Here is a 10521-nt window from a genome sequence, read left to right as displayed (position 1 = left end):
TCATTTTGTGTTGTGACTATTGTTTTGAAGTTTTTATAATTTTTTAACGGAAAAATGAGTGTTTGAGATGTTCTAAAATTATTAATTAAAATTATGTTTTATTTTATGGGATCTTAACTCGATCCCGATCTTGCAAATCTAAAAATGATCTTATGTTGAGACATTTGGAACGTCATAAAATAGACATTTGGTCTTTTTAAAAAACACTTCAAAATACTAAACTATTAGTTGAGACGTAAAAAATGTTTATTTTGCATGCATTTTATGCATTGCATAATTATTACATAAGGATGGAGGTACATATGGTGATGAAAGTCTTCAAATATCTCAAAGAATGTTTGAACATGGTGCAAGAGGATTTTCCTTCGGATATACTAATCAACATGAAATGCTTCAAGTTGGAGATTCAACTGTTAATAATATCTTACGGGAAAACTGTATCGTCAAAGGCGTTTGCAAACTTGATGTCATTAGAATAGTAAAACTTATCTTATTATAAATGTTTCGTTCTATGTTTACTTTTTACATAGACTGATATGTTGAATTTGATTTTGATTAAAAGATGGTAAAAAGTCTATGTTTACTTTTTGTATAGACTGATACATTGAATTTTATTTTGATTAAAAGATGGTTAAAACTAACATGACACGTGAAGCCAAAATGAAATAAACAGATTTGATTAAGAGTTTCGACCCGTTTAATCAAACGGGTGTATTTAGTTTGTTTCTCAGTTCACTCTTTGCGGGTTTTTAGTTATTGCGGATCCAATATAGTTTAGGACCCGTTTACATTCCTAATTTGAGGGGGGTGATTGCATAGCCGGGTTGGTGTGTGTTTTGGGGTAGGACTTAAGAGGGTTTGCAGTTCGAAATAGTTTAAAATTGAAAAAACATGTAAAACATTTATTATCAATTTTTCATGTTATACGTAATTTAAGAACTTAAAGGAGACTTCTGTTTTCTAACAAAATATTTATAAAAAGATAGAGCCAAACATGTTTTATAACATTCTACTTTAGTTAGAAAATGTTTTTTAAATATTAAAAAGTCTTCCACAATCAAAACAAACCCTTGATTTCTCATTTTTAACCATGCACCTTATTTAATAATTTTCCACCAATTTAATTCCTTTAACACATGCACAACTCCCTTTTACATCCCTAGCATAATTGAACCTATGTTTAGTTTAAGCATATCAAGATTTTAGTTGTTCTCATTTTTTGAGGAGTATTTTCATACAATAGAGTTTAAAATTTATTTATCTTCTACATCAATTTCGATTTTACATCAACCTAATGGAATTTTTGTTATATCATGCCATCTTGTTCAGTAAGCTCAGGACTTAACTTCACTAAGCAAATAATAAATTTAAACCTTGTTTGAAAAGATAAATTATATTTATTTGAAAAAATAAAATTAACGAATATGGTCTTAAAGAACATTAAAGGCATTGTCATAGGCTCATAGCACACTCTATATAGGACCAACAAAACCACAAAATGAAATCTATAATAACCTATAAAATAGCACAATCAAAATCAACGAAGCATTCAAACTTAAATGTAAACATCATAGCAAGTAAAACTCAAACAATGATACCTCAAATTCATTCAAAAAGTAGATAATGATGATGATCCTAGATGCAACATTTGGTTTAAAAGGTCTAAATACACCATAACAAAAATCAAATTACTAAGGTGATGTAAAGAAACCAACTTACTGCTTCATTTCAATGGAATAAACCTGGAAGAGTGGGTAGCACCAATACCGGGTCTTCCATGCTTAACTGGCTTGTATGAAATTGAAAACTCAGCCAGGTAATGGCCAATCATCTCCGGCTTAATTTCAATCTGATTGAATGTCTTCCCGTTGTAAACTCCGACAACGCTTCCGATCATCTCTGGCACAATGATCATGTTCCTCAGGTGAGTCTTCACCAACTCAGGCTTCTCACCAGCTGGCGCCTCCCGTTTCTGTTCACAATTCAGATTCGAATGTTCGCCATTAACATCTATTAACAAAAGCCCTAAAAATTGATGTCAAGGAACAGAACTTACAGCCTTGCGAAGCTTCTTGATCAAAGCCATCGGCTTCCTCTTCAAACCTCTCTGAAACCTATCAGAACGCGAAAATAATAAACAAAATGGATCGAAATTGGAGTAGAAAGGAAGATTGTGGATTAAAATATGAAGAATGGATATGCACCTTCTGCGAGCACGAGCAGTGAAGAGCTTGACAAGCTCATCGGTAGACATGTCAAGGAGAGCGTCGAGATCAACTCCCCTGAAACTGAACTTCTTGAACGTCCTCTTCTTGGGCACTCCGGCAGCCGCGACATCAACCTCCACTTCCGCCTACAAACAGCAAAATATTTCATTACAGAATTGTAGAAAAGCATTAGTAAATCTAACGAGATGATCAGAACATGGAATACCATTGTTGATTGCTGCTGAAAACACTAATCTGCAAGGCGCGGCTAGGGTTTGCGAGAGGGATGATCTGAATTGATGCTTTGTATATAAGGGTAAGGGTTGAGGCCTATTTTTGTTACGAAATGTAGACAAGCTTCGGTGTATTTGGGCTTCTGTCCACTATCATTGGCCCATCTTTTGTACAACATAATAACATTTATCCTTCGAAATTTCTAAAAAGGTTATATGCTTCGTTTAGAAAAAAATAAAAACAAAATAAAAAAAATAAAAAAACAAAACAATACAAAAAAAAACCTAAAAAAATAAATAAATTGTCTTTTGTAAACAGTTATCATATACACTTTTCTTAAACTACAAATATTATATTTGTCTAGTTTAATTTGTTCCGATTCATAAACCTTCAAAATATCATATTTATCAAAATCTTTTTTTACAATGTTTTTAATAGTTTATAATAGAATTGGTGATTGTGTTGAGATTTTCAACCTATTTAAGTTAAATGGATCAACCCATCTAAATCATTTAATTAAATAGGTTGGATTGGGTAAAAAATATATACTCATTTAACTTTAATATATAATTAATTTAATAATTATTTCAATATTATCATGTATTAATCAAAGTATTAATTTCGAAATTATAATATTATATTAATATTTATGTTTTATAAAAATTCAATCTTAATTTTCATCATTTTTTAACGGCGATAATATCACTCACTTTCCAAAATCACTTTGAAATTAAATATTTTTAATATTATTTAAACAATTTGTTTGTATTTATGAACTGACATTGTGATTTTGTTATACTTATGAAGTTTTATTTACGCTAATAAAAAACATCGGGCTTCGCCCCGAATCTTTTTTTTTTTTTTGTTAATTGTGGAAACCGATGGGTTTTATGCAAAACAAATAAAAATCTTAAATGTGCATGCAACTCTAGTTTTGATCTATGGTTTCTCTAATTGAACATACAACTATGACCATCAAATAAGAAGCCTAAGGATACCTAGGTATTTTCGATATTAAGCAACAATGAAAGAAAAGTAGAAAACATACATTTTGATCATTTGGAAGCAGACGCCACAAATGTCGTGCCTCTGGTGGTTCAAACCCAAGCTAGCAATAAAGATGAGGAGGAGAGAGGGGGAATGAAACTTCGAATTTCTCTTGAGGAAGGAGTGGCCAAAATTATGAGGGTTAAGGCTCTATATATAGGTGAGATAGCTTAGAGTCAACGCTAGGGTTTAAGGAGGAAACCTTAATCCCTTTGCTTGGTGACCAAGCAACTCATCAGCCTCCATCCAAAAGCCCTTGGACGAAAAATCTAGACCCTTCCAAGAAGTTTGTGCCCAACCTCTTACAAGGAAGTTCTAGAGCTTTTTCCTTCAACTATCAATAGATTGCCAAACAGCCCATACACTTTTAATTAATTCTAATTAATTTTCTGTTAATTATTAATTCAATAATATGATTTTTATTAATATATTATTTTCATAATACATTAAAAATTCAATTATTTCAATTTATTAATCAAATAATAAATTAACCTCTCTCTCTCTCTCCAAAAATCATCATGTCCAATTGCTAGGTTTGAGGGCAACCCAAAAGGACTATGTTACTATCAATTCAAGTATATACCAATTATAGTTATGTGTTTAGACACCTAATCTAACAGTCTCCCACTTTTATAAGTATGATAACTATAACTGCTAGTACAACTTTTAAACCGATCAACAAACTGTGGTTTCGAAAAGTTGTTGTCAAACTCTGACCTAGTCAAATACATGTCCTAAGATAAGTGATAGTATAATCCTCCGTTTTGCAAGATATCATTCGGATATGAGACATGGAATAAAATCAATCTATTTCCCCATTACTTTGTTTCCCAAATTCTGGTTTGTAATGACAAAGAACTACTAATCGAACACATCAATTTAGTCTTGGTCGGGTCTGGCACTATAAGTCAGCACCAAATCATCGAGGGGGGCAAAGATATCACTTTTTCCCATTAGAGAAAAAGGAACAAACAAACTTTGACTTATATGCTTGTAATATCTACTCACCAAATCATGCAAAACAACATGTTTATAACATCAAGTTACTGATGCGTTTATGTATTATCAATGCACAACTGATTTGTAAACCACAACTCATATATCTCCATTTTATGATTATAAGATATTATCGTCTCAAAAATATTTGTGATAAATTCCATGAAACAATTCTCTAAGAGTGGGTTAATCCAATACTTAAAACTCAATTTCAAAGTACTCATGAATATTGCAACAATCCTATTGATATGTCTAAAACCTTTTCAGTCAATCTACAATCCAATTCATGACAATAGTAATTCAATACTTACTCCCAAAAGTATGATCGACTGTGGATGTTTGAATAATCGAATTATTCGGGAAGTAAAACATGCAAAATGAAACACAATAATAAACAACTGACAAAAGGTAGTAAACAAACTCATAAATAATTATCTATTATTTAATCACCAAAAGTCAATTACATTTACTTGTTACAAGTTTCAAAACATTTATCTAACTACTAAAACTAATATCATCTTTCAGAACAATGATCCTTACATGTTGAACATGCTTGACCTTACTCATACCCTTTATGAGGGGATTTGCAGGATTTTCTTCAGATGACACCCTCTTTACAATGAGGTGGCCTTCTTTTACTCTATGTCTAATGAAATTGTATTTTCTATCGATATGTCTTGACCTGTCATGATCTCTTGGTTCCATTGTTAAGGTAACTGCTCCTTCATTATCACAGAAAATCCCCATTAGCTTCTTAATGGTTGGAACGACTCCAAGGTCTCCGATGAACTTCTTCAACCAAATCTCGTCCTTTGATACTTCGCTTACCGCTATGTATTCTGATTCATAGGTAGAATCAGTCATCGTCTCCTGTTTGGAACTTTTCCAGGTTACCGCTCCTCCATTTAAGGTAATGTAACACCCAAAATTTTCAAATAATTTTTCACATTTTAAAAACACACTTCCATTCATAATTATTATAAAAATATCATTGCATCACATAATAATCCACAACATCACACCCTAATATCAAAATACATAAAACTTTTCGTGTGTGTACTGATCAAGCCGGCGCCTTCCCGCGATCCTCACTGGTACCTAAAACACATAACACAACACTATAAGCATAAATGCTTAGCGAGTTCCCCAAAATACCACACACAACACATATTAGCCACTCGAGGCTATAACTCTGTTTAACCCTCTGGTCAATGTGTCTCAGTGGGACCTTCCGGTCCCAAAACTTTGTGGGCTGTCTGGCCCTAACTCTGTGGACCTTACGGTCCTAAATCTGTAAACTTTGTAACATACATAGCATAAATCACATAGAAATCTCATCATGCAAAAGCATACAAATACTCTGTCACATACTCTAATTACCACTCTAGGTAAAGTGTAGTGAGAAGACTCAGCTCGGGTAACTCGGTAATCTTGAACTTTGTAATAATCTGGTCTAGCCTCCGCCTAATCATACAAAATAAATACTCTTAATCAATACATCTCTCAATGCTAGACTAACTCTCTCTTAGTACTCTCAGAAGGGTAAAAAACCATTTTACCCCTCCTATGGCTCAAAGACCCTAAAGTTGACCAAACCTTAAAAGTCAACAAAAGTCAACTCCCCGGGCTACGCTGGGCGTACCTGGCGTCCTCACATAAACGGGGTACGCGACCCCTTACGTTGCGCGTACTGGGATTACGCCCAGCGTAACGCCCAATTTCAAACTCTAAGCACTTGAGGTCTTAAATAGTTAAGACCCACGTCCAACTTCTAGATCTGACCATTTCTAAGCCTCTTAATCCATAAAGTTGGTGACTTTAAGCCTTTGCATGGCTGGACAAGTCATCAACACCCATATCATTCCATTTCCAACCCTAGAAAGCTCATAACTCAAGCATGACCCCATAACAACGACCAAGATGGGATTTTTATGGATCTATAACACAAATATCACTGAAATGGGACATATCTAGATCCATGGAGTCCATTACACTCATAAAGTCTCCATCTTTGGGACTTTTAACCCTAGAAATGGTCCATGCAATAACAACCAAAATACAGAGGAAAGTTTTGAACTTTATACCTCTAAATGAAGCTCCCTCCTCCGAAGATCTTAGATCCAAACTTGCACTTCAAGCCCTAGCCTCCACAAGCTCTTCTCCTTCTTCTTCACTAACACACCAAGGCACTTTTAGCCCCAAGACACACACACACAAGCTAAGGACGATTGAAGGCTCTCTTAGGAATTCACTCTATGATATGGAGGTTGAGATATGAGCCTTAGCATCCTTTAAATAGTGCACAAGCCAAAATTTAGGGTTTGCATATGGACCCTTTACGCCCAGCGTAACCCTGGGTACGCCCAGCGTACCCAGGCGAGTCTGCGTCCAAATTAAGCGTATGAGTACGCGCAGCGTACTCCCCTGTACGCCCAGCGTACTCATTCGCTATAAGACTCACTCAAGGGACTACTCTTGGCAACTTGACAAAAGAAAGGGCTAAATAACCTTACCTGAATTTTGGGATGTTACAATTCTCCCCCACTAGAACCAAACTTCGCCCTCGAAGTCTCATGCCGAAAACTACTCCGGATGCTGCTCCCGCATCTCTAACTCCGTCTCCCAAGTTAGCTCGGACCCCTTCCGATGTTGCCACTGGACCTGAACTAGTGGCACCTCCTTGTTTCTCAGAACCTTGACCTTCCGGTCCAAGATCGTGATCGGTCTCTCAACATAATTCAGACCCGTGTCCACCTGGATATCCTCCAACGGCACCACTGAACCGGATCACACCTTTCCAAGGTGACACCTTCTGGAGGACGAAATCACCAATTTGGAACTCGAGCTCTGAGCGACGCCTATCCGCGTAACTCTTCTAACGACTTTGAGCCGTCAGCAACCTCTGCCTGACCTGCTGTATCTGCTCAGTCGTCTGAAGCACTATCTCAGTGTTGCCCATCACTCGCTTCCCTACCTCTCCCCAACAAATGGGAGTCCGATACCTCCTCCCATACAGCAACTAAAAGGGAGGCATGCCAATGCTCGAACGGTGGTTGTTGTTATAGGAAAACTCAGCCAAAGGAAAATATGTGTCCCAACTCCCTCCGAAATCCAATACACATGCCCGAAGCATGTCCTCGAGCGTCTGAATCGTCCACTCACTATGTCCGTCCGTCTGTGGGTGGTAAGTGGTACTGAAATGCAGCCGAGTACCCAACTCCTCATGGAACTTCTTCCAGAACCTGGAAGTGAAGCGCACATCTCGATCTGACAAAATCAAGATCGGTACACCATGTCACGATACCACCTCCCTCACATACACCTCTGCCAGCCTCTCTGCAGAAGAGCTCTCACTGATAGCAAGAAAGTGAGCGCTCTATGTCAGCCGATCAACGATCACCCAAATTGCATCGACTCCTCTCGTGTCCTCAGCAATTTGGTGATAAAATCCATGGAAATCTGTTCTCATTTCCACTCGGGAACCTCAAGCGGCTGCAACTTGCCATGCGGGCGCTGGTGCTTGGCCTTCACCCTACGACAGGTCAAGCACCTCTCTACGAACCACGCAATATCCCTTTTCATATAGGGCCACCAATAGTCTATTTTCATGGCCAAATACATCTTAGTGGCTCCGGGATGGATCGAAAACCTCGACCTGTGCGCCTCCTCCATCAAAATGGCACGTGCCCCGCCCTCATATGGCACCCAAATCTGGCCCTGGAAAGTCATAAGCCCACGGTTATCGGCAACGAACTCAGATATCTGACCGATCACCCGCTCTCTTTTGCGGTTCGTCGGACTCATGGCCACTACCTGGGCCTCCCGAATGGTGTCCAAAACCGGAGTCATCATTGTCATCCTCAAACAAACATCTCGCAATGGGGCACTCTCTGCCCTACGACTCAAGGCATCGGCTACCACGTTAGCCTTGCCCGGGTGGTACAGGATCTCACACTCATAATCCTTTACCACGTCCAACCATCTCCTTTGTCGCATGTTCAGGTTGGGCTGATCCATCAGATACTTCAAACTCTTATGGTCCGTGTATATGGTACACCGAACCCCATACAAATAGTGGCGCCAGATCTTGAGGTCGAACACTACAGCCCCCAACTCCAAATCGTGAGTAGGATACCTCATTTCATGAGGCTTCAGTTGCCTCGATGCGTATGCTATCACATGACCCCTCTACATCAACATCGCACCCAGTCCCGATATCGATGCATCACAGTATACCACAAAATCCTCCATTCCTTCCGGAAGGTCTAACACCGGTGCTTCGCACAACCTCAGGCGAAGTGTCTTGAATGAGGCCTGCTGCTTCAGGCCCCAACTGAAAGCCACGCCCTTTCGGGTCAGCCTAGTGAGAGGAACAACAATCCTGGAGAAATCCTGGATGAATCTCCGATAATAACCGGCCAACCCCAGGAAACTCCTGATCTCCGAAGGGGATCTCGGCACCTCCCAACTCATCACCGCCTCAATCTTGGTCGGATCGACCAATATCCCATTCTGGTTGACGAGGTGCCCAAGAAACTGGACCTCTCGTAACCAGATATCGCACTTGGAGAATTTGGCGTAGAGCCTCTCCGATCTAAGAACTCTGAGGATCTCTCTCAAATACTCCTCATGCTGCTCTTTGGATCTCGAATACACCAATATATCATCAATGAGCACGATCACCGAATGATCCAACACCGGTCTGCACACCCTGTTCATGAGACCCATGAACGCCTCCGGTGCATTGGTGAGCTCGAAAGGCATCACCACAAACTCGTAATGCCCGTAACGAGTCCTGAACGTTGTCTTCTGAATATCCTCATCACTCACCCTCATCTGATGATATCCAGACCTCAAATCAATCTTGGAGAACCAAGACGCTCCCTGCAACTGATCAAACAAATCGTCGATCCTCGGTAAGGGGTGACGGTTCTTGACCGTCAGCTTGTGTAAGATCTTCAGCCCTTCGTTTCATAGATGATGGAGACACCGGAGCTGGAATTTCCCGAACTGTGACCCCCTGATGAGAAAATTGCGTTTTCTTCACAAGCTGAGACTTTCGCTTGATTTTGATTTTTCGAAAAACACCCGTCTTCGAAGGAATTGTTTCTTTCGAAGGAAACGCTTCAATAACTGGTGTATCAACTACTAAGGTTAAAATTTGAGAAACCTCTTCGACTTTATCAGTTGTAGCCACTGGAATTTTCTTCTTCTTCTCTTCCTTCACCACTTTTTCCGAAGACCCACCATCTGCCTTCTTCGATTTCTTAGGCTTTTTCTTCTCTTCTTCATGTAATACCCCGGTAAAGACAGTTGTGTCAATGGATTGCAAATATGACACCAAAACTGCATTCGTCGGATCCACTTTCTTGAGCATCGCATCCGGAATGCGAGCTATTGATGTAAAGATGGCCGGATCATCATTGACTTCCTTCGGACTACTATACATATGAAATACCGCCTTTTCTTCGAATTCCGGAACTTCGATTTTCTCCTTGTGATAAACATATTGTATTATTAGACTCCAATAACGAGCACAAGAAATTCCCTGCTTGGCACTCGTCTTTGAAATGCTAGTTACGAACTCTGTCCACAACTATTCAGAGTAATCCACCTGCAAATCATAGTATAACCCAGCAACCATTGCATATACCTCCATCCTTCCTTTATCAAGACCCACGGTTCTTCCAGTAAGACATCGAAGGAAAATTCCAAATAAAAAATTCCATACCATAGGTAATCCGGATTTCTTGAAGTCACTAATACGCATCAAAGGAGGTTGATGGCCCATCTCGTTAAACATAAACACTACTTGAGAAGAAGACACTTCATCATATGGACCGGAATTTGGAATCCCCAAAATTTTGCAAAACAATCTCTTGGATACCCTAATACGCGTATCATTCACCATAGTGAATTCCACACAACTTGTCTCCTTGTTGTATGATGCAGAGGAACCCGCCTTTGATAACCAAGACATTGGAACAGCAAAAGAATCGAACATTGCTTTAGACAGAACTGAATTCTGTAAAGCAAC

The 10521-nt window shown here is 38.8% G+C and overlaps 1 protein-coding gene across 1 annotated transcript; it reads right to left on the bottom strand.

The window, feature by feature from the left end:
* Positions 1 to 1578: 1578 nt before the first annotated feature.
* Positions 1579 to 2571, bottom strand: LOC145053326 (small ribosomal subunit protein uS19x). The gene is made up of 4 exons (XM_079001355.1): positions 2434 to 2571; positions 2205 to 2353; positions 2057 to 2114; positions 1579 to 1972 (listed from the first exon to the last, which is right to left on the bottom strand). The coding sequence occupies exons 1-4, from the start codon at positions 2434 to 2436 to the stop codon at positions 1724 to 1726; spliced, it is 459 nt and encodes a 152-aa protein (XP_078857481.1). The 5' UTR covers positions 2437 to 2571; the 3' UTR covers positions 1579 to 1723.
* Between the last annotated feature and the right edge of the window lie 7950 nt (positions 2572 to 10521).

Source organism: Lactuca serriola, chromosome 5 (assembly GCF_051521515.1).
Source record: "Lactuca serriola cultivar US96UC23 chromosome 5, Lser_US96UC23_V15, whole genome shotgun sequence".
NCBI lineage: Eukaryota > Viridiplantae > Streptophyta > Magnoliopsida > Asterales > Asteraceae > Lactuca > Lactuca serriola.
The sequence above is the reverse complement of the archived record's forward strand: the minus strand, read 5'-3'. Positions and strand labels throughout refer to the sequence as shown.

Coding starts and splice junctions, on each gene's coding strand:
- LOC145053326 (XM_079001355.1), bottom strand. Junction 2,115..2,204: donor ACTGCTCGTGCTCGCAGAAG/GTGCATATCCAT, acceptor GCGTTCTGATAG/GTTTCAGAGAGGTTTGAAGA. Junction 1,973..2,056: donor TCAAGAAGCTTCGCAAGGCT/GTAAGTTCTGTT, acceptor AATTGTGAACAG/AAACGGGAGGCGCCAGCTGG.